This window comes from Microtus oregoni, unplaced genomic scaffold (assembly GCF_018167655.1).
Source record: "Microtus oregoni isolate MIOR12 unplaced genomic scaffold, Mior012 000000F_ref0000247, whole genome shotgun sequence".
NCBI lineage: Eukaryota > Metazoa > Chordata > Mammalia > Rodentia > Cricetidae > Microtus > Microtus oregoni.
The window spans coordinates 70065104-70089616 of record NW_024543059.1 but is presented as its reverse complement, the minus strand read 5'-3'; the positions used below and the strand labels follow the sequence as shown (position 1 = coordinate 70089616).

Below are 24513 nucleotides of genomic sequence, written 5' to 3'. Positions count from 1 at the left end.
AGACTGCAGTGTTAACCCTGCCTGACTTAATGTCAGAGACAAGCTTGATTATAGGGAAGACTGTTCTCTCTCTCTCTTTTTTTTTTTTTTTTTTGGTTTTTCGAGACAGGGTTTCTCTGTGGCTTTGGAGCCTGTCCTGGAACTAGCTCTGTAGACCAGGCTGGCCTCGAACTCACAGAGATCCACCTGCCTCTGCCTCCCGAGTGCTGGGATTAAAGGCATGCGCCACCACCGCCCCGCTGACTGTTCTCTTTTTATGTCTCTTGATTGATAGCTGTGAGATACCTAGACTGTAAAGCAGATGTGTGTTGATACAATAGAAACCTGCCTACAGCTCTTACTAACAAATCTTAGGACCTGTAATAGTTCCAAGTTTTATATTTTTATTTGAGAAACCCCTTGAGGGTAAACAACTGATCAGGTATGTAGTAATGTTATATAAACGTCCAGCAAGATTGGTTTTCTTTTGGAAACATCTGCAGTCGTTCCTGCAATTCTGACCACTACTAATTGATGGCTGTCCAGGCAACGTGTTCTTCTGTTTTGCACATCTTTTTAGAATTTGTTATTTAAAAATAAAGAGGCCTGGAGACATGGCCCAGAGGTTAAAAGTACTGGCTGCTCTTCCAGAGGACCCAGGTTCAGTTCTCAGCATCCACGTGGCAGCTCACGGCTGTTTGTAGCTTCAGTTTCAGTGGATACAACTCCCTCTCTGACCTCCAAGACAGCATGCAACCTGAATTTATGCACATGCTAGCAAAACACTCAGACACTTTTAATTTAAATTTTTTAAAAAAAAATGATTCTCAAAAATAACCAAACAACAAAAATAAAGAACATAGTTTTTCTCAAAGTAGCATAGAAATTAGAAATTTGCTTCTCCCAGGATGGTATGGTAAAACATGGAAACCATTAGCAGCTTAGACAGGTTAGTCATCCCATTTCTGTTTCCTTTCCAAGCCTTCTCAGGAATGAGCCAGAGGAGCAGTGTATCGCCAAGTCATTGATGTGGTCAGGTGGGCTTCAGTGTTTTCCTGTTTTCACGATTCATCTTTCCCTGTCTGTCTGGGACAGTAAGGCAGACATACTCTTCAGCTAACCTATTCCTAGTTCACATTAGCAAGAGTATGCAAATGTTAGATTAAAGAAAAGCATGGTCAGGCAATGGTAGTACACGCTCTTAATCCCAGCATTCAGGGAGGCAGAGGCAGGCGGATCTCTGTGAGTTCGAGGCCAGCCTGGTCTGCAGAGTAAGTTCTAGGACAGCTAGAGATACATAGAGAAACCCTATCTCAGAGATAGATAGATAGATAGATAGATAGATAGATAGATAGATAGATAGATAGATAAGAGAATGACCTGTTCAACTGGCTCAGATGAACTGATTATTCATTTAATCTACATTTTGGTTAGCAAAACATTTTAGCAGGTGGATCTGAATTTCCCCTGACTGAAGATTTGTTTCTGTTTATAACAGGAAAACTTAGAAAGTGAATTGACCTCAATTCATGCTCAGTACGATGATCTAGTATTGGACTACGAGCAGCTAAGAAGAGAAAATGAAGAACTGAAATTGAAATTAAAAGAAAAAAATGACTTAGAGGAATTTGAGACTCTCGAAAGAAAAGCAGAGAAAGATCAGGAGGTAAGAAAAATAGAAATAATGAATGTGAAACAAAAACAGGAATGGCAACTCTATCAGCCTCATGAAGACACTGATTTCTAACATGGAGGTGTTGCTGTTTTACCTGTATGTACACAACTTAAAGAATTTAATCGAGAGGCATTTAGTTTATACTCTTTTTAAGATAACCAGATTTATTTTCCACTGTACGTGAACAGGAGAACAAATGGAGCATCTTGAAGGGTTTAGTGACTTTGTCTTACACAGAGTAGTTTGGTTTGGTTGTTTGGCTGGTTTGGGTCTCTTGTTCCTCACTATGAAAGTTTCTGGTGGTCAAAAAATTCAAAGCTGAATTTTCAAAATTTTCACTTTGATAAACAACATTAAGACAAATGCTTTCTCCTTTATACTTTTACGTAGTAGCATAATTTTCAATGTTTTCCTGAGGATAGATAGCAAAATAAGAGTTAATAATCTTACACCTTGTAGGTTCTCAGCAACAATAATAATAGTTTAAAGTTCCTACATGAAGTCAACCTACCCCAATCAACCTAAATTCAAATCATATGAAACTATGTCATTATAGGGCCAGTTGGATCATTAATTGGAAGGAAAAAAACTTAAGATTCCCCAAACACAGTCTGTCCAAAATATAGGTTATTAAAATTGTGACTGGAGTTTGCTTATTCACTAGTGATGTCATTATGACCTGTTGAGATCATTATGAAGACATGCTTTTCCTTATTTGTTTAATTTGTGGGTGTGAGTTTGTTTGAGTAGTGTTTCTTGGGTTTTTTAAGATCTTATTTTTGTTATTTATTACATATAGGTCTATGTGTCAGTGTTAAGTGTATACATGAATGAATGCAGGTGCCCATAGAAGCATCAGATCCTATAGAGCTGCAGTTGCAAATGGTTTGGGATGCCTGAGGGGATGCTGGGGACTGAACTTGTGTCCTCTGTAGGGAGAGCGCCGTCCTTGTGACTGCTAAGCCAGCTCTCTAGCCCCTTTTCCTCTTGGATGTTTAGATTATCAGGTGCGCTACTACAATAGCTGAACAGTTGACCCCTCAGTCCCTTCTAAGACGGGTGTTTCTGAAGCAGTAAAGAATGCTTTCTTTGGTTTTCTTTCTTTTTTGCTTTATTAACAATTGGTTTGCTGTTTCCTATTCATATACTCTTACAGATGCAGCTAATTCATGAAATTTCCAACTTAAAGAATTTAGTTAAGCATGCAGAAGTATATAATCAAGATCTTGAGGTAAACATTTATCTTAGTATTTCCTTTCATAAGTAACTACAACTTAAAATATGTGTCCTATAATTAAACATAATTACAGAAAATAGAGAAATTATATTTTAAATATTAGTGAATTTTGACCAATTTAAATTTTTTTTCAATACACACTGTGAGTATATTCATTTTATTGCACACCACTTATTTTTAAATAAGGCAAAGCAAAGATGAAACACAGTTTTTTTTCCCAAAGTTCAAATGGTGAAATGATTCAACAAATTAAAATGTACTATATCAAGTACAAAACAATGCATCTCTAACCGTTGAATAATAAGAATTCGGTGATGTTTAGAACTCTGCTTGACAATGAGATTCTGCTGCACGGAGACAAAAGATGCCCCAAAGAGAAATTTTATAGATTTATCTTCTACTCCTCCAAGCTTAGGCTGAAAATGTAGAAAGACTGAGAACCAAGTGGAAATTTAGAATCCTTTATTTATTTTAAAACTACATTTGCCTTCATTTAAAAGCAAGCTGGGGTGTTATCTACTATGACCCTCAGCCAGTGGTTATAAACATTTTTCATATTAAAAAAAATTACATAGCCAAATGGTTCACCCTGCAGACATGTAGATTTTCACAACCAATTTAAATTTTTAACAAATCATTTATTAAGCTCAATTTTATTGTTCTTTGATTCTTTTAGAATGAATTAAGTTCAAAAGTAGAGCTTCTTAAACAAAAAGAGGATCAAATTAAGGACCTGCAGAAATACATAGATGCCCAGAAGTCAGAAAAGATGAAAATAGACCTGTCATACTCATCGGTAAAATCGGGTTTTCTTTTGCTGTGTGATTGACTTGGCATTTCTAGTACATCGTCATAATCTTCCTCGTAAATGCCTAGTTATATTGAGCCAACTGTGTACCAGGCTGGTTATAATCAATTTATATATGTTTAATATGGGCATAAATCTTCGATTAATGAATCATTAGTGTGATCAACATTTTACCAATAGAGAGTTGAAGTAACTGGTTCAATGGTTTTAGGATTTTTTTTTCCTTCTGTACCAGTGGGTGTGGGTGGTTTGGTTGGTTTGTTTGAAACAGGGTCTCTCTGTAAACCTCAAGCTGACTTGAAATTCTATATGTTGGATGGCTTGACCTCTTAACTCAAGAGATCCCCCTGCCTGTCTCCAGTTCTGGGATTTAAAGGTGTGTGCCACCATACCTGGCTTAGGTTTTTTTATTAAACACTAACCAATTGTTTAAATTGTACTTCCCGACCAGCTGTTATGATATAGGAAAATGTGGCCAGAATTTTTATCTTATCTTTACCCTTCTTGATGAGCTAACAATAAGATGAGTGTGTTTGCCTTGTGTGTTGTGGCAGGGGTGAAAGAAAGCTCAGAGACACTTGAGATGGGGTCCCCAGCCTCGGTGGCCTGCAGCGCTTTCCCTTTACCCAGGGCATTTTTATTTGTCTCCGTTACAATTATGCCAGTTGGTTTCCATGTGCTCCAAACAGCCTGAATGAAGCTTCCACAGTATAATGCCGAGCACAACTTCTCAATAAAGACTGGGTACCACAGTTATCTGGGTTTTCCTCCCAGCTGAGTTCTGCGTAGCTTTGTATCTTTGGGAAACTCTTCAGACAGGGTGCACATAGGGCAACAAAAGCTATCTGTAACCAAAAAGATGGATTGGAGCTAGGTGCCAACTCCAGAGCGAGGCCATGTGTGACCCAGCAGGGGTTCGGGCTAGATTCCAGCTCTCTGGCACCGCACCTGCTGGATTTCTGCCGCGTGTGTATGTGTGTTCTCCAGTATAGTTCCCAAATCTGCCAAAACTAGACCTCTTGAGTTCTCTTTGTCACCTGTCTAGGAACCCACTGAAGACCTGAAGCAGATGATGCAGACACTGTCTGATATGGACGCTGTGGCCCTTGACGCCAAGAGAGAGTCGGCCTTCCTTAGGAGTGAGAACCTGACGCTGAAGGAGAAAGTTGTTAGTACTGTTCCAGAGGTTATGACACGCAGTGGTGATCAGTACAGTGTCATCAGGCTTTTCTATTTTAAACAACCTTTTCTCATCTTACATTAATCATGGTTACCACTCTCCCCTCTCTTCCTGCTCCCACCCCAGCCCCCATGTACTCCTCAGAGAGGCTGAGGCTTCCCGTTGGGGAGTTAACAAAGTCTGGCAAGTCACTTTGAGACAGGACCCCCCCCCCCCATATCTAGGCTGCGCAAGGTATTCCTCCTTAGGGAATGGGCTTCAAAAAGCCAATTTAAGCTCTAGGGATAAGTCCTAGTCCCACTGCCAGTGCCCCAGCCACACAACTGTCACCACATTCAGAAGGTCTAGTTTGTCCTGTGCAGGTCCCCTGCTATCAGTTCAGTGAGCTCCCACTAGCCCAAGTCAGGTGATACTGTGGGTGTCCCCATGGCAGTCTTGACCCCTTTGTTTATATTATATATTATATTATTTTTTATATATTGTTAGGTGATTCAGTGGGCATCCCCATGATGGTCTTGACCCCTTTGTTTATATATTATATTTTATATATTATTGGGTGATTCTGTGGGTATCCCCATGGCGGGCTTGACCTCTTTGTTTATAATATGTTTATTATATTGTTAGGTGATTCTCTGACTGTCCCTATGGTGGTCTTGACTCCTTTGTTTATATTATATGTCGTCAATTTTCAATGTTTTTCTGACAGAATGAACTTTCAGATTCTTGTAAGCAAATGGAAAATGACATTCAGGCCTATCAACGCCAGCTGGAGGCAAAAAAGAAAATGCAAGATGATCTAGATAAGGAATTACAGTTTGCTTTTCAGGAAATATCAAAACTCACTGCCCTGGTAGATGGCAAAGGTACCGTACAAATTTTTATGTCTGCACACTGACCCCCAGGAGCTTACCTACAGTGATTGAGTACATTCCCAGAATCACGTGCCTGCTAAGCTCTTACTTTTTAAAAAAAATTTACTGTTCAGTTTAAGTATCTTCGATATCCATGTTTCTAAATATTAAGGGCTTAAAATTATTTTTCAGTGCAGTGGGCATGACTTTTAAAATCTTAAAAATCTAATTACTTTCTTGTCAACATAGACTAATTTATCAAAAACTTGTAGGTTTGCTGTCAAATTTGGAGCTAGAGAACAAGATTACTGATCTCCAACGAGAACTGAATAAAGAAGTTGAAGAAAAAGAAACTTTGCAAAAAGAAGTTCACTTGCTCTCGGAGTTGAAGTCTTTACCCTCTGAGGTAGAAATGCTGAGGAAAGAGGTAAGACAGCAGACGCTGTAAACGTCTGGCTCAGAGCGTAATGGGCAGAGACGGCTCATGTGCTCACCAGCTCTTAGGGAACTTGGTAGAGAAACAGTGTTTTCAAGGTATATTTACCCAAGTGCTTAGTAGCGTGATCCATGCACTGGCTGTGTTTGGTCTTCAAATGTATGTGCACACTTTTAGCCCCCACCTTAGTATTTGTCCCCACTTGTTGGTACTAGCCATACCACTGCATTGAAGAACACAGAATAGGAAAGAAGGTACATGAAGATGGTAGTTCATGCCTGTGATCCCAGCGTTCAAAAGGGTGAGGTGGGTTTACAGACCAGCCTGGGCTACAGAGTTAGACTCAAACAAATTTCTTTATGCAAAAAACAAATGTCTGTGACGTGTATTTCATATGCCCTCCTCTCAAGACTCAGGGAACGTCTTGACAAAGGGTGGAGTGATTGTAAGGAGCAGTGATTAGGGGGCTAGGGCGAAGCAGTATCCCGCGTGTGACAGGACTCATGTGCTTACACCACAGCAACTGTGGTGGCTGCCCAAGATCAAGAGAGGGCCACGTGAGCCCTCACCCCAGCTGAAAAGCTATTGGCAATTGATAGCCCCTAGGGGAGGGAGAGGCCATTCTCTTTAGGGGTCCCTAGTAGGGTTACCATGGTCTAGTGGGTGGCTGGTTGGACTTAGAAAGTTACAAAACAATAAAGAGGACTCAAAGTTGGGAGGGGGATTTAGGAGATTCTAGGAGGAATTGGTAGGGGCCTGAATATAATTGAAATATTTATGTTTGATATTCTCAAGACTAAATTTTAAAATTCCTTATTTAAAAAATAGCAAGGGCAAGAGAGAGCTCTGTGGTTATGAGCACTGACTAGTCTCCCAGAGGGGTCAAGTTTGATTACCAGCACCCACGTTGCAATTCACAACTTACCCTGTTAACTTCAGTTCCAAGGGGATCTGAGGCCTTGATATGACCTCCATGGACACTGCATGCAAATGGCGCGTAGATATACATACATACATACATAAACATCCAAACATATGAGAAAAATAAATTTCAAAATAAAATGTAGCAAGGTTAAAGGCTAGCACTGATAGTTTTTGTAGCCACTATAAGTTTTCCTTTTAAGTAAACGCATCTGCAAACTCACCCATCAGCTTCTCTGTCTGTCTGTCTGTCTGTCTTCCTAAAAGAAATAAAAGTGCCAAGAATTTGAGTGCTTACTCTATGGAAACATCTTGCTAAAGAATGAAGCATTATTTCATTTATGCTGTAAACATGTAACAGCAGAGTCCCCTGAGCACTCAGTGCACGGAAAGACCAACAGGTGCTCCTTTCAGTCCTCCAACATGGCTGCCAGGCTGGGCGCCGAGCCTCACGGTGTGTCCCTCAGCCGCTAACCTCTGTGCTTTTGCCCTTCTCTTGGTGGACTTTTCAGATCTCTCATCTTCCCCTTTCACAATGAGTAAACTACCCATAAATATATTGTGGATTATTTCATTATTTAAAATGATGCTTCTCAGAGAAAAATATATAGCTCAATAAAATCAATTAAAGAAAAAAATTTTTTAAAAATTTTTTAATGACGCCTCTTATGTAATTCTTAAAAGCCTAGTTTGTCCATGTATTAAATGTTTAGGAATTTGAATTGCAGTCAATGTTTAGTTGGGGAATGGGGGGAGGGGGTTGAATTTTGAGGAAAACGTAAAGTGCCTGCCACACAGACATATTAAAAAACACTTTGAAGTGATAACTTGGGAACTAAATAAATCTCAGCTGTTTCTACTGCTCTTTCTCCATGCATTCTCTAACTGGAACTCAAAGACGTCATGAAACAAGCATTTCAGATGGATTAAACGGGCTACATGGAGAGGCAATGACAAGAGCGCTGCCGTCTGCTGCAGACAGACTGAATGGCTGCGTGCTTGCCTGCTGTGCACTGTGCTCTGAGGTCGACTCTCAGAGCCGCAAATGAAAATGACCGCCATTCATTCCTCACAACCTTTGCTAACGTTCAAAGTTTTCAGAAAGTTGTTTCAGGGTATCTATCAAATTTTGCTACCATCCCTAATTCTGACTTGTTTTCCACAGCTGCATGAGAAATCTGAAGAGCTCTGTTTAAGAACCTCAGAAAGGGAAAACTTGTTTTCTGAAGTAGCTCATAAGGACAGTAGAATTCAAGCTTTACTTGAAGAAATTGGAAGGACTAAAGAAGACCTTCCAGCTTCCCAGCTGAATTGCAAAAGCAGAGAGGAAGCATACCAAACACTGGAAGCCCTTCACGTGGAACTCGAGCAGAAATATGAAGTAGTTCTGGAGGACAATGAGAGGATGAAACAGGAAATAGGAAATCTCTCTAACGAAGCAGAAAACCTTGGTTCAAGTTTGGATTCCTTGAAGGCTGAGGTTGGTACAAACTGTCGATGAGAAACGGGCTTCTGCTTTCCTGAGTGTGGTCTGCATGCACGTGAGTTTGTCTACGTGTGATACAACGTTCTGCTTTTACTCTATCACACTTTTTCTTTAAAGCTTTCCCACAAGACTCAAGAGCTTCAGCAGAAAACAAACGAGAGTCAAGAGAGGTCAGATAAAATGGACGAGCTGAGAATGCAGTTAGAACACAGAGAGGCCAGCCTGCAGTCTGCAGAGAAGGAGAGAGCACTGCTCACTGAGAGGCTTCAGCAAACCTTGGAAGAAGTAAGAGTCTTAACCCAAGAAAAGGAAGACCTAAAACAACTCCAAACAAGCCTGCAGATGGAGAGGGACCAACTGAGAAGTGACATTCAGGACACTGTAAACATGGTATGGTTCAGCCGGGTAGAACTGCGGGAGTCATGTCGTGTATGATTGAGTAGTAACTGTAAGATCAGTATACTTCACATCCTGATGGAAATGGTTTTCTTTTTCTCTTGCCAAGAACGTAGAGACTCAAGAACAGTTACTAAATGCACTTGAGTCTTTGAAGCAACACCAAGAAACAATTAACGTGCTGAAAATGAAAGCTGCTGAGGAGATGTCCAAGAATTTGCACATGGAGGACAGTGGAGGAAGTAGAGACGAAGTTGAGCGGAAGGTAGGAATGATGGTTGACTTTCCGTCTGCTTCTACAAGCTGCTCTTTAACATCAGACACTGCCTTATTTCCTGCAGTGCTGAACCATAACCTGTGAGGTGAAATAAACTCTTCCCTCCCCAGGTGCCCCTGATCAGCATTCCGTGACAGCAGTGGAAACATAACCAGGATAATGCACCCCTGAACGGTGGAAGCCGGGGAGTCAATTAGAATAGGAAAATAATTCAAGGAAAACTATGACAGATAGAAAAGCCCTGAGATAACATCAAGTTTTGAAAGTATTTTTAAAACCTCTTAATGAATAGGAAGACAGAATTTGAGACTAGGTGACATGTTTTGGACAGGGACAAGATCGTGAAGAGTCTGGTAAAATTATTGGGAGCCTGGACTTTTTCCTCAAGGCTGTTTCTTAGCAATAGATTCTCCTTCAGGGTAGTGCCAGGCCACTCCTCCCTGAGGCATAAAGCATAACCCCATGAGCTATTTCCCACCACTGGTGTACCTGCCTAAGGAATCATGGCATCACCAAAGTTCGTGTATTCCTTAGGTTGCTCTCTTGTTGCTGTGACAAAATACCTGACAAAAGCAATTAAGTGGAAATTGCTTGGCCTCCGGGTGTAAAAGGTCTAATGCACCGTGCTGGGAACTCAGGGCAGCAGAGATCCTGCTCCCAGTCGGGAAGTAGAGGGGTGGATGTTGCAGCTCCGCCCCCTTTTCCTTTTCATTCAGTCCAGGACCGGCCCATTGACGAGGAACAAAGTCTGTGTTTTCTCATTCCAACTGTAACCATCAGAACTCAGGGAAGCCATAAAGTCGTCAGTATTCATTCTTTTTGTAACAAAAAAATCAAAAAACAAAAAAAGAAAAACCAAAATGCTACAGTTGTATAATTGGAATATTTAAGGAATATATATAGGCAGGAAAGGCATATCTTGATTATCTAATCAGTTTGAGTAAATGAATGTCCACAGAGTCAGGTTAACCTATTGTACATGAAAATTGCAATGGTACAGCTACCTAGGTGGCTCTTACCAGTGAACAGGTATAGAACACCAGTACTGGAGCCTGACCACTTGTGTCCAAAGCTGGCTGTGTGTGCTCTCATGGTCTTGTGTAAATCTGAGTTCCCTCATTACCAAATCGGGATAGAAATAGTGCCTAGCGCCTGTCGAGGAGACTCGGGTGATGATATGAGGCTAGCACTTGATACAGAATATAAGTGGGTACTTTACTAATATTAAGGTAGTTGTTAATTACCTAAACTCTTCTTTAATGTATTCATATTTAGGTGGATGGCATAGATGAAGAGCAGAATCTACTGGCTGCAAATGCCCAAACATCGGTTTCAGGTGATAGCGATAATGGGGTAACGGATGAACAGAGGAAAATACATTCTTTAATGCAGGAGAATAGTGGACTCCAACAAACACTGGAAAGTCTTATTGCAGAAAAGGAGCAATTGAAGATGGACCTGAAGGAAAATATCGAAGTGGTAAGATCTGGCTCTCTACAGCTGGTTATACATTTTATCTGTTTATTTTGATATTATTAACTTCATTTGGGTATAATCTATATGCAGTAGATATGTCATGAAAGTGTAGGTTGGATGACTTTTGACAAATGTCTCTGCCTATATAGAGTCCCTGGGTGTTATGTGTTAACTTGGTAATAATTTTCCAGATTGATTTTCAGATCAGCTCTGCCATTTTACATTTCCATCAACAAATAAATAGAATTCTGGTGGCTCCATATTCCCCTTACCAACACTTTATATTTATTTGTGCTTTCAATTTTAGCCATTCTTTTTCAAATGTACCTATCTTACCTTACTGTTCCCTAGCAACAAAAGATGTTGAAACTTTTTCATAAAAAGTTTTTTTAGCCATTGAATATTCTTAATAATATATTCTCTTAATGTTGTGTTATAGTTTGCAGGTATCATACGTATTTTGTTAAATTGGTTCCTAGATGTTTCTCTTTTGCTATTGTAACTTTTAATTTTGTTTTAAGTCATTAGTGCTTGCCAGTAATCCCCGGCTAGGTTTTGTTTTTTTGTTTGTTTTTATCTACTATAAGGTTTTTGTATGGGTTGAAATTAATAATTTAGGAAATTCACTGTGGATCCCCTAGAACCTATAATCTGTGCTGTTTTAATTTTCTGTATTTAGAATTGTTTCGTCTGTTTTATCAACAGACTAAATGAAAATTAGCATGCAGACACAAAGCGTGTTCCTTCTCTGATTCGTTATGTTTCGATGACCTTCGTATTCAAGTCTGCTGTTATGTGATCTTCATAATGGATTAGTTCCACATTCTTCCAGCAAAGGGTGGGAGCCATTGTGAACTGGCTGCTCATTGATCAGTACTTGAATGCAAAGCCATAAATACATAAGAAAAACAATTTGGCTTTAGTCTTTTTGGCCACTGAAAGCAGACTGACCACTTTAGAGTTGTCTTTGTCTATGCAGTATCACTTTGATTTCTTCATTTTGAGTCAAAAGAATTTCTAAGTTTTCCTGATTTCATAAAGATGAGAAAATATTATAAATTCTAATCTAGAACTTTTTTTAAACTCTAGACTATTGAAAACCAGGAGGAATTAAGAATTCTTAGAGATGAACTCCAAAGGCAACAAGAGATAGCTGCACGGGAAAAAGACGAAGCCTCCAAGAAGAGCGACGAGCTCTCCAGGGCGTGTGAGAGATTGGCAGAGGTAGAGGAAGAGTTAGAGGAAAAGGTGCGCTTCCCTTCCCACACTGTTGCCTTGACTGTCCCCACCACACAAACCACAAAGCTAATAAATGTGTTTCCTCTAGTCTTAAATTAAGGAATAGGGAATATCTCCAAAGTGAAGAAGTATTAATGTTAACAGTTTGAAGTTTCTATTTGTATTAAATTCTTAATTAAGTCCTTGCAAAGATTATATAATTATAACATCTTTAGGTGAGAGTCAGGCAGCCTTAGATGGTCTAAATTAATCATGTAATATAGTCATCCATCAAAATTAAAGAGTACTACCATGGATTAGACACTCTGAGTACTTGAGAAATATTAGTCATCAAATAAAAGTTCCTCCCATATGGAGTCGTGTTGGCGTTTCTTTGAATTATAAGGCTGCTCACAATCGCCATCTTGGATGCTGACAGGTTTCTGCATCTCTGGTAAAAGAGAAGTAAAGTCATGTGAGGCCTGAGACTATGACCAGCGACTGAGTGACTCTACAGCTTCCTTCTGTTAGGATGAGAGCAATGCCACTGCTGGATGGCATACTGTAGTTTGTGCCATGTTCTGAGTAGCATTCTTTTTTTTTTTAAATCCCAACTCCTTTTATATAATTGAATTTACTTTAAAACCTTGTGTTTTTTTTTAACTCCTCAAAGAAGTGAAATCAGCAGCTGATAATAGTTGATGCTTCTGAGTTTATTTGGTCCATTCTGTAAACATCTTGTTAAAAGTAAAAGACGATGGAAAACAGATATGGTCACTCACAGCTGTAATCCCTGCAGTTTGGGGGCCGAGGCAAGGGGGCCACTGTAAATCTGATACCAGCCTGGACTTCCTAGAGTGTTCTCAGCCAGCCTGGACTACAGAATGAGACTATCTCTAAAGAAACAAATAATAAGTGTGTAATATTTATATCATAGGGAATTATAGTTATTTGGAATCTATACTTATGTACTTTAGTCTCTTGGCTTTTTAGTTTTATTTTCTCATCTTGCTACCTTGATCAATTTATGTAAGTTTCCAAGGTAATAATACCAGAATTACCATAAAGTTACTGGTCTACAAGACCAGACAAGCAATATATCACTGTCTCTCTCTCTCTCTCTCTCTCTCTCTCTCTCTCTCTCTCTCTCTCCCTCTCTCCCTCCCTCCCTCCCTCCCTCCCTCCCTCCTTGAACTCACTCTGTAGAGACCCACCGCCTCTGCCTCCCCAGTGCCTCCACAGGCAGCATTGTCACCGTTCTTAGTCCTTTAAAAGTTGAAGTACCAGTGGTGTTCCTTTTGATGGCTCAGTAAAGAGTTCTTTTGTGCTTCTTCCTAGTATCTGATATCTCCCAGCTGCCCTGGGACTACACCACTCCAGTCTCTAATGCTGTTTTCTCGTAGCCTGCTCTTCCTGGTTTCTCTGTGTCCTTTCCTGCCATTGATTTGAAGGACCACTGTAGTCCAAAAGAATCTAATCTCAAGGCTTACAGTTAGTTATATCTTTAAAAGTCCCGTTTCCAATCAAGTTCACATTCTGAATAGTCCTGAATTGTTTAACCAACCATAAGCATGTCTAGAGGGCTAGTTCACTCTTAATGGTGCTTGTCTGTTTGTTCTGTGTAGACAATGCTCTGTTAATGGTACTACATAAAAATTTAGCAAAGTATCAGTAACATGGTAATTATAAAAAATTGTCCCTCCTAAGAACCAGAAACTCCAAGAAAAGCAGCACCTCCTTCTCAGTGCAGAGGAAGATGTGAGTAAGATGCGGGAAAGGATGACTGAAATGGAGAGCCTAAAGGATCAACTCAGGAGCCAAGGACTGGCGTTGGAGCGCATGGAAGCAGAGAGACTTGAGTTGTCTCAGAAACTTCAGGAAAATTGTGAGAAGTTGAAATCTCTAACCAAAGAAAGAAATGATCTAAAGGAATTGCAGGAATCATTTGAAATAGAGAGAAGGCAGCTTGCAGAATATGCAAGAGAAATCAAAGCTACGGTAAGTAATACTGTAGCCTTTTCTCTATATGCTAAATGTTTCTTTGGAAACCTAGTCAGCTGGAAAGAGGGAGGCAGTGTTGAGCAAGGGCTGTAAAATTCTTTACATTTCACTTCCTAAGGGCCTACAAACAGAAGGACTAAGCGTTGCTCACACACATCTCAAAGAGCACCAAGAAATCACTGACGAGCTAAGAAGCATTTCTGAGAAAGAAGCTCAGGTAGCAAGCGCTCAGAACACAGAAAAATCCAATACCGAATCGCAAGAAAAGGTATGTCATTTTTGCCTCATGTCCTCGGCCACTTCTTTCTTCCTCCTTTGAAGAAAAATAAGTAGATAGTTATAATGTATCCATCGGCTAGGAATTTGTTGACTGTCTACTGGAGTAGACATAGTCTGGGTTACAGATATAAAGGGGAAAGTCAGGTTGGTGCATACCTGTAACCTCAGAACTTGCTGGGTGGAGCAGGAGAATCAGGAGTTAAGACTCCATACTCCACAGAGAGTTTAAGGATAGCCTATGTAAGATCCTGTTTAAAGAAAGAAAAGAGAGGGGCTGGAGGGATGGCTCAGCGGTTAAGAGCACTGCCTGCTCTTCCAAAGGTCCTGAGTTCAATTCCCAGCAACCACATGGTGGCTCACAACCATCTGTAATGAGGTCTGGTGCCCTCTTCTGGCCTTCAGGCATACACACAGACAGAATATTGTATACATAATAAATAAATAAATATTTTTTTAAAAAAAAGAAAAGAGAAAGAAAAACAGTGGTAATGGAGGGACAAAATCCTGATTGGTTTGTAGTAGAAGCTGATAAATGAACAATCATAAATGAATAAGACACCATCAAATAATTGTAACTGTTATGGAAAGATGACAATGGGATAACTGAGCAGTCTGCTCTTTGCCAAGCACTGGAAGTACTGTGTAATAAAGCAGGTCTTTTTGTCAGTGTGTGCACGTGACAGTCCCTCAGTTCTAACGTGATGCCTGTGGGAATATGGTACGCAAAGTGCATCATTCCACTAGCGATTGGTGTGAATAGGAAGTCAGTGTGCACAAAAGAAAACATGAGAGATGGCATTGGGATTCAACAAAAGATGGGGACTATACATTTACTGGAATATTCATAAGCACCAAAGACAATTTCCTTTTTTGCTTATAATTTGAGAACAAGTCTAGAAACTAAGCCTGTAGCTGAATTAATAGTGTGATGATAATATATACAGATTGGATCACTTTGGAAGCAAAAAAGGAAGCATGACAGACTGGTAGTGACGTCATATAGAATCCACAGGGACTGAAAGAGAGAGAGTATAACAGAGACTTATTGCCCTAAGGGAGACTCTAATATTCAAGGTCACATTCATTGCTGGGTAAAATTTCCTGATCTTTTCTATTTAAAAAAAGAAATGGAATCTCTAGTTAGTAACACTGCACTTTATCAATATCACAAGATCCCAGAGCTTCAAGAACAAGAGCTCCTTCCTGTTTTGAACGAAGTCAAGGAGATTCCAGGAAAAGTGGATGAACTGGAGCCATTGGAAGAACACTGCAGAACAGCGGATTCAGAGCCACCAGAAAGCATAGAGAGGCTTGGGCTGACTGAGAAGCTTCAAGAAAGTCAGAAAGAGATCACATGTCTCGCTGAAGAGAGGGACGACTTGAAAATGATGCTAGAAACACTTCATGTCGAGTGTGCCCAGCTGAAAGAAGATGCCAGAAAAACTTTGGCTAAAGTGAGTATTTTGTTTTGTGTTGAGATAGTCTCATGTAACCAGACTTGGCCTTGAATTCATATTTCTCTTGCCTCCCTTTCCCCAGTTCTAGGACACAGGCATGTTTACCACTGTGTTTAGATAAATGAGCTTCTTTCTTCCTTCTTAACTAGTGTTTTATAAAAGGGTTGCTTGTGCCACATTTAAAAATCTCAGTGCTAACTCTGCAGGTGGTTCTAATCATGTAATGACAGGAAGCAGGATAATTAAAAATTATTTCTGAATGTAAAGAAATAATTGAAACTGTCCGAACATCTTTGTTCTTGAGTATTCAAAATTGACTTAGAAGAATCAATGCTTTAATAACAGAAAAGAGAATATTTATTTCTTTCTTTCTTTGAGTCCACGCTTCCACACTATGCCTAGTCATAGGGAACTGTATATAATCTCCTCACTCTGGGAGTCTGAGACAAGGGGTGAGGTCCTGTATTAAATTGCCAGAAAATCCTTTTCTCCTAGAAGGCATTTCTGTCTTCTTCGCTTTGGTTGGAAACCTGGAAATCATCCCTGCTCTTGCTGTATCTTCCTGTTCACTCACTGCAGTACAGTGTCCAAACCGTGCTGGTGTGTGTGTGTGTGTTCACGTGTGTATGTGTGTGTGCGTGCATGCATGCTTGAATGAGTGTATGTGCGTGTGTGTTACACGAACGGGTAGACTTTGTAGACACAGTGTTTTTTATCAAAGGTTGGCTGTGTGTTAAAAACCCTCCAGTTTTTTTATCCACATTACCAATACCCTTATACAGAATCACCATTATTTCTTTGTCACTCCCTATATTCATTTTGTTTTAGATTTTTATTATCTTATGTGTCTGTGTGTTTTGCCTGCTTATACATGTTTACTACGTGCATGCCTGATGCTCAAGAAAGTGCTGAGCCTCCGTGTGGGTGCTTACGTTCATTCTTACACGTATCTAATACAGTTCCCATTCTGAGACAAAGTGCTGTTTTCTTTTTTTTTTTTTTTTTTTTTTTTTTTTGGTTTTTCGAGACAGGGTTTCTCTGTGGCTTTGGAGCCTGTCCTGGAACTAGCTCTGTAGAACAGGCTGGTCTCGAACTCACAGAGATCCGCCTACCTCTGCCTCCCGAGTGCTGGGATTAAAGGCGTGCGCCACCATCGCCCGGCAAAGTGCTGTTTTCTTGAATGTGTTCACTCTATTAGTGTTACTCTTTAAAACCTAGACTCCACTCATGGCCCATGAGGCCCAGGACCACAGACCCTACCGGTATCTAACCTTGCTGCAGCCTCCCTTTCCATGATGCCCTCTGTGCCCTTCTGTTCTCCTCAGGACTTGTTAGTAATCTGATCATTTCCCCACCTGCAGGACTTACACGTGTGCCTTTTGTGAGTGGTGCTTTCTCCCTCAGCTCTCAGGTCTTTGTTCCCTAGAAAGCCTTTCCAATCACCCATGATGATAAGTATGCCTGACAGTAATGCCCTGAGTAGCTCATCTCTTCTGTTTGGTGAAATTTGTCATAGCGTCTGTTTTTTCCCCCTAAAGTGTGATTCTGGCAGAAATCATAGAAAGAAAGAAAAAACTCACTATTTTGTCTGTAGCTTTGTCTAATATGACACTTGACAATGCAATGAGCCCTTAAATAAACATATTAACTGCCTGGAGAGTGGGAGAAGTGGAAAACTTACTCTGTAAATGAGCCATTGGATACTCTCTCCATCATATAAGAAAATGCCTAATTTCTTTTCTTTATAATTATCTTTAGTTATCAAATGTATTGTCTTGGAATTCCCTTAAGATACAGGAAGCTCTCACAGACAAGACCAGTTCTTGGATGTGGAAGGGCAGTGAGACGATTTGGGGGGGGGGGGGGGGAGCTGATAGAGCAGCGCAGAGCAGAGCCGGCTCCAGGTCACCGAGAGGAGAAACAGAAATGCTCGAGTTGTGAAAGGACAAGTATTAGGCATGTAGCTAGGGACTGTGCTAGCTTAGTAGAAAGGACAAGTATTAGGCATGTAGCTAGGGACTGTGCTAGCTTAGTAGAAAGGTGTTTATAGACCCTCCAAAATCCATGACTTCCCTAACCCCGAATAGTTGGCTCAGTTTCCAGCACCAGGTATGATTTCTTTCTTGTTGAGCAGGTCTTAAATCTAATTTGAGAACTGCTGGTTACCAACAATGTATCCTTGCTACTTTCGCTCCCAAGGGGCTATTGTGCTGTACCTGTCAGAGGAGAAAGGGGTCTATTGTGCCTGCAGCCGGTTCCCCAGGCAGAGCATGAGCCATCACAGCATCTCAGAGATGTCACAACTCAGAGTTTCCTCTTTGCTCTATATTTCTCAAGAGCTTTATAAGCAACGCTTTTCAAAATGGAGGTAGTTATACTATAGTGGTTAGATTTCCATAAACTTCTTGGAATTTTCTCTAATACTAAAGCATCTAGAAACTGAAGAGGAACTTAACGTTGCTCGTTGTTGCCTGAAAGAGCAAGAGAAAAATATTGACGCACTAAGAGCGAGCCTCTCCCAGAAGGAAACCGAGCTGTCAAGTATTCGTGCACAACTAAAGTCGGCCACTGATGAACTAGAGAGAAAGGTAAACTGAGGGAGAGAAGCAGGGGGAGGAGACCAGAGGGTGTTGCTAACTTGAAGACTACTGCTCACATACTCATTTATTTTGGAATCTGTTCTATATTTTTTTCATTAAAATAGGAGAAAGAGACTGTGTGTGTTGTGCACGCATACACATGTGCCTGTATATTTTGTGCTGATAACTTGTTTCATTGTTGTTTAAAGATTCAAGAACTCTGTGAGAAACAGGAACAACTTAATATAAAAGAAACTAATGAGGCGCAAGGGAAAATGAATGAACTAGACCAAGTCCAGGCGCTTCTCCTAGCCAAGGACTCGACACTGCAGAGGCTGGAGAGTGACAGGCTCCAGCTGACTAAGGAGCTAGAAGGAAGTCAGGAGGAAGTGAGGATTCTAACTAAGGAAAGAGATGAGCTCAGAAGAATACAGGAGGCTCTCCGTATGGAAAGCAAACAGCAGAAAGAAACCGTGAAAGAAATTGGCGCTAAGGTAAGTCTCTGCTAATTTGAGGGAAACAAAACAAGGACTAAGATGATTGTGATGTCACCTGCTAAGTTTTATTAATTTTTCTGTAATGATAAAGGGGAAGCTAAAACTGTAGTAGTCATCTGAGTGATGACATAGAGATTACTAGTTCAAGTGATGTTTCAAGGGGAAGTGGATCAAGCAGCAGGTACTTGGATTTGCAAAGGCAAATGCTGACTTTCAGTTACATAGAAAAGGACATGTACTTATTCGTTCCCTCCATCTCATCAAAGAAGCACAGCATCGTTAGACTAAATGTAAAAACATCTGCCTTTCTCTTAAAAACAAGCAAAACCCACTTCTGTGGACCTGTGACCTAACTTATTTTCTCAGCTCCAAGAACTTGAGGACAGCGAGCGTGAATGCCTAGCCATGAAGACTGTTAATGAGAGCCAAGGAAGCGGACATGAAGTGGAACGCTTGACCAAGCAGCTGGAGGCCCAGAAGGCAACTCTGGAGAGGGTGGAAATGCAGAATGTAACCTTGACTCAAAGGCTTCATGCAGCCCTTGACGAAATGGGATCTGTAGCAAAAGAAAGAGATGAGCTTAGGAGTTTGGAGGAGCGCCTCACGGTAGAGAGAGACCAGCTGGAGGAGAGCCTTAAAGAGACAGTAACTAGAGTGAGTTGCCATTTCTCCGCCATCATGCAGCTTAATGTGCTAATGACACTTGGGCAAAGTGTACAATTTGTCCCAAGAATCTAGTTGTAGCATTTTACACTACACACATTTGCATGGTCCTGCAAAGACAGCAGATTCACACTCTCCATTCATAGGGGACTGGTAAAAGAAACACAGCGTATCTGGATCACAGAGTGCTGTACCTTAGCTAACAAAGTAGACTGGCACTGTGTCTGTAGTGTCCTCCTGGTGAGCTAACAGTGGCTCATCTAGAATATGTAGTCACATCCTGGAGCAGCTCAAGAGTGAGGACTGGGAGGCCTTTGATCTTTGGTATAGCTTCTGTCTGAACTGTTTTTCTTCAATGTCTTCTTTCTTTTCCTAATAATTAAGGGTCTGGAAAAAGACGAGGAGCTGAGAGTTGCTTGTGTGCACCTGCAAGAGCACCAGGAGACTATCAACAAGCTCAGGGAGAGTGTGTCTGATAAGGTAGATGAACTGTCACGTATCCAAGGGGACTTAGTACGCTCACATGCAGTTCTAGAAGCGCGGGTATTTTTAATCTGGATAGACCGAAACTGAAGTCAGATCCTCTGTGTAAACTGTGAACCTGTCTAAATTTGAAGCTCATGATTTGCTGATTGAATTTTAAGACTGTTGTTTGGGGATTTTTGCTCATGTTCAGTGCTCTAACTTATTATATGATTGTCTTAAGAGCCAAGAACTCCAGGAAAAAGCACATCAACTTTCTCAGGTAGAAGCTGAGCTCGGGGAAAGGATGGATCAGATGGAGCAATTGAAGAAGCAGCTGGGAGCCCAGAGTTCAACTCTGGAGAACATAGAAATAGAGAAGTTAAAGTTGACTCAGCAAGTTTATGAAAACCTTGAAGAAATAAGAATTGTCACCAAGGAAAACGATGAGCTAAAAATTATGGATGAAGCCCTCAGAGTAGAGCGAGACCAACTGAGGAAAAGTCTTCAACAAATGGAAGCAAGTGTACGTTCTGTCCTGCCCTAGCAGGTTTCCAGATCACCTGGGCAGGGGTGGCTCGGCATTGAGTCCTTCATTCCGACAGGAATGGCAGGTGGTTTGTGTTCTTGAACTGTTTGAATTCAGCGTTTCTTTGTGGAGTTTTTAACCTAGATATATACTGATCCAGTTGTCAAAGAAGTGTATGTGCAGATGAGCGTATACATAAATATATGTACACGTAGTTCTCGGTGCTGCTTGGTTATAACAGTTTGTGATAAAAATGGGAAAGAAACAACCTAAAGGTGTCTTAGGAAGAAATGGCAAATACAAGCAATATGCCAAAATTCTGTGCAAGTTGGTTGGTCTCAGTGTCCCAATCAGGAGAAGGTCTGTGGATTTCTAACAGTAAAGAATATTAAGTAGTGAGAGCCTCTCCCCCGCCCCCCTCGCCCCCCAGTTTGGTTCACTGGGTGAAGCATGTGCTGCACCGGCCTGACGATCCGAGTTCATTCTCTGGAACCTACGTAAAAGAAGGACGGGAAAACAGACCCACAGAACTGTCCACTGGTAAACACTTATTTCTGAAAATGCTATTTAATGTTAAGATATGTTCCTGTTTTAAAAGGACCTGGAAAAGCAAGAAAAACTAAGAATTGCGCACATGGACCTGAAGGAGCACCAGGAAACCATTGATAGACTCAGAGGGAGTGTGTCCAAGAAGACAGATGAAGTATCAAATATGAAAATGGAATTAGAAAATGCAAATATTAAATTACAGGAAAAGGTATTGATTGGGCATCCCGTTTGTTCACATCTGAAAGCCTTTGGGGTTATAAAGGTTCTCCATACTGGGAAATAGTCCGGCAGCGCTCACTGTAAGGCCTGCATTTCCTTCCCTTGGGTGTGTACTGAAAAGGGCAATGCCCATTCTCCTGCACAGCCAACAACAATGTTCACAGCAATTTATCCAGAACAGTGGGAAAGTGAGAACAGCCTGCATATCAGCGAGTGAGTGGGGACTGCCTTGTCATCTTAAGTTCCAAAGGAAACAAAAGTAGACCAGGGTGTTAAAGGTCAGGTTTATATTAACCTCAAGGAAAGGGTACGCAGATGTTGGATGCTGGAAATGCTGTCTAGTTTGGTCTGGGTTATGGTTTTATAGATGTATGCATATATCAAGAATAACTAAGCCAGGTGGTGGTAGCACATGCTTTTAATCCCAACACTTGGGAGGCAGAGGCAAGTGGATCTCTATGAGTTCAAGGCCAACCTGGTCTATAGCGAGAGTTCTAGGAGAGCCAGGGCTACACAGAGAGATCCTCAAAAAAAAAAAAAAAAGGAAAGAAACACCAAAAACCCAAAGTCTACATTTAAGATTAGTATACTCTCTATGTGTTATACCTCAAAAGAAAACTGCCTTTAGGAACCATTTATAAAAATTAGATGGAAAGATTGCTGTCTTAGTCGGTTTAGAAACTATTCTTTTCTCCCCCACCAAGAGTACTGGGATTAGGGCATGCATGGCCACTCCCAGCAAAGCTGTGCTCCAGCCTTCTCTTGAAGCAGTCCATATCCTGGCCTGCAGTTAGGAGTTCTCAGTACCCAGAGGCTCCCATTCCTCTGCCCTCCATGATCACCTCACTCACATAGTGGAAAGTGAATGAAGCTTTCTGGAGATGGAGAAATGGCTCAGTAGTCCTCTCCTAGAGGACCCAGGGTTGATTCCCACAGACTACCTGGTGGCTTACAACTCTCCTTTACCTCCAGTTCCAGGAGACTCCTGACACCCTCTTCTGACTTCCATGGGCACCAGGCATACACATGGTGCATAGACATACATGTAGGCAAAGCACCCTTAACCATAAAGTAAAACAATAAAAGTTAAAGATAAGGCTTTCTTTGAAAAGTCTATCCTAATGTGATTTCTTGTCTCCAGATTCAAGAACTTAAGGCAAATGAACTTCAACTGCTTACATTAAAAGGAGATGCTAGTGAAACACAAAAGCAACTCAAGCAGCAGGGCTTAACTCTGAGTAAGATAGAGATGGAGAATTTAAATCTGGCCCAGAAGCTTCATGAAAATCTTGAAGAAATGAAATCTGTAATAAAAGAAAGAGATAATCTAAAGAGAATGGAGGAAATGCTCAAGATGGAGAGAGACCAGCTTAAGGAGACCCTAAGGGACAGCATGCATAAGGTGAGCTGTGCTCCTTCTTCCTGTCTGGAACCACCACTGCTTGAAAGTACAGGATCCATAGATGAGCTCTCTCCTTCCCTCCCTCCTTCTCTTCATCCTTACCTCCTTTCCTCCCTCCCTCCCTCCCCCCCCTCCCCCCCCCCCCGTCTCTCTCTCTCTCTCTCTCTCTCTCTCTCTCTCTCTCTCTCTCTCTCTCTCTCTGTGTGTGTGTGTGTGTGGTACCTGCAATAACTAGAAGAGCAGCCGGGCAGTGGTGGCGCACGCCTTTAATCCCAGCACTCAGGAGGCAGAGGCAGGTGGATCTCTGTGAGTTCAAGGCCAGCCTGGTCTGCAAGAGCTAGTTCCAGGACAGGCTCCAAAACCACAGAGAAACCCTGTCTCAAAAAACCAAAATAAATAAATAAATAACTAGAAGAGGGTATTGGAGCTCCTGGAACTGGGAAAAAGCAGCAGGTGCTCTTAACTGCTGAGCATATTTATTGCATCTTTGAAAACTTACCAGTACGTGCAGTACATTCGTTCAACAGTACCACTTCTAGGAATTTACCCAACCAATATATTCACTGATTTAGCAAAAATACATTGTTCTGTATAGTGATTTGTGGTGACCAAAATCTAGAAGTAAACCAAATATCCACCTGCAAGGCACTGGCTACATAGGGCTCATCCCTATGAAGGAATTCTAGGCCTCACATTATTTATGTGACTATGCCCTTAAAAGATAGTGAAAGAGAAAAAGAAGTCGAGGAGTGGGGAAAATAGGGTCAGAACTTGTACTCTGGCTCCTTTGGTCTGTTTTTGTGTTGGTTTTGAGTTTTGTTTGTTTTTCAAGACAGGGGTCTCTTTATAGCCCTGGCTGTCCTAGAACTCACTATAGACCAGGCTGGCCTTGAACCCACAGAGATCTCTTGTCTCTGCTTCCTGAGTTCTGGGATTAAAGCCCGGCTCCTTTGACCGTCTTGTACCCCAGGCATACTATAGAGCTCATTTCTAACTGAGCATATATTTTTCTTTGAGCGTATTTATTCTCTTAGAAGCAGTGATAAAATACACAAATATGGGCTAGCGTCCGAAATGCTCAATTTTAGAACGGTTTTGAACACCAGCATGAAACTCAAAAACTTGAATTTGGGAGGATTTCAGTAAAGTCAAAACTGCAAACGCTGTTAAAATCTGAACCATTGATTTAGAAAGATACTCTGTTTATGTGTGTATACATACACAACAATAGACATTGCCCTCTGTGAAGAAATTTTTTATTCATAAATTATCTCAAGAGCCAAGAACTGCAGGAAGAAGAGCTTCAGCTTCTTAAAGAGAAAGATGTCAATAAAGTTTATAGCAAAAAAAAAAAAAAAAAGGGAAATTGAACAGTTGAAGCAGTTTGAGGTCCAGAATTTCTATGTGCAAAGTGTGGGTGAAAATAACTTGCACTTAATTAAGAAAGTTCATGAAAACCTTAAAGCAATAAGAATTGTAGCCAAGGAAAACAATGGAGCTAACCAGGATAAAAGAGTCTATCCAAGTGGAAAGAGAACAATTCCGAGAAACTCTAAAACACGTGATATGGGTGTGAGTTCAGACCTGCCTTTGCTGAGCAGCTCTGAGACTGAAGCCTGGGGGTCACCAGTGTGTGTTATCTGGATTTGGGGTCACCAGTGTGTGTTATCTGGATTTGGGGTCACCAGTGTGTGTTATCTGGATTTGGGGTCACCAGTGTGTGTTATCTGGATTTGGGGTCACCAGTGTGTGTTATCTGGATTTGGGGTCACCAGTGTGTATTATCTGGATTTGGGTGTTGTAGTTTTGTTTTGGATTTTTTCCTCTTTTTATTTTCTTTTTGGAAATGTCTGTAGATAGTGAAAGTGGTAAGAAACATGCCATAATTATAACACAGAAAGGAAGCATAAAAGTCACAGTGCTTTTTAGAAAATTA

The 24513-nt window shown here is 40.9% G+C and overlaps 1 protein-coding gene across 2 annotated transcripts in view; it reads left to right on the top strand.

The window, feature by feature from the left end:
- Cenpe (centromere protein E) overlaps nt 1-24513 on the top strand; it is a 61199-nt gene that overhangs the window by 16409 nt on the left and 20277 nt on the right. The window contains exons 16-36 of one of the 2 annotated variants that reach the window (XM_041659659.1): nt 1478-1645; nt 2811-2885; nt 3568-3687; nt 4745-4867; nt 5586-5742; nt 6003-6157; nt 8253-8567; nt 8691-8963; nt 9079-9234; nt 10522-10725; nt 11812-11970; nt 13648-13938; nt 14060-14209; nt 15393-15674; nt 18107-18265; nt 18466-18750; nt 19120-19407; nt 19801-19896; nt 20123-20404; nt 21006-21164; nt 22317-22577. In XM_041659659.1, the coding sequence (XP_041515593.1) occupies nt 1478-1645; nt 2811-2885; nt 3568-3687; nt 4745-4867; nt 5586-5742; nt 6003-6157; nt 8253-8567; nt 8691-8963; nt 9079-9234; nt 10522-10725; nt 11812-11970; nt 13648-13938; nt 14060-14209; nt 15393-15674; nt 18107-18265; nt 18466-18750; nt 19120-19407; nt 19801-19896; nt 20123-20404; nt 21006-21164; nt 22317-22577 (4158 nt within the window). The remainder of the gene's footprint in view (nt 1-1477; nt 1646-2810; nt 2886-3567; nt 3688-4744; nt 4868-5585; nt 5743-6002; nt 6158-8252; nt 8568-8690; nt 8964-9078; nt 9235-10521; nt 10726-11811; nt 11971-13647; nt 13939-14059; nt 14210-15392; nt 15675-18106; nt 18266-18465; nt 18751-19119; nt 19408-19800; nt 19897-20122; nt 20405-21005; nt 21165-22316; nt 22578-24513) is intronic. The other variant, XM_041659667.1, reaches the window with a different exon arrangement.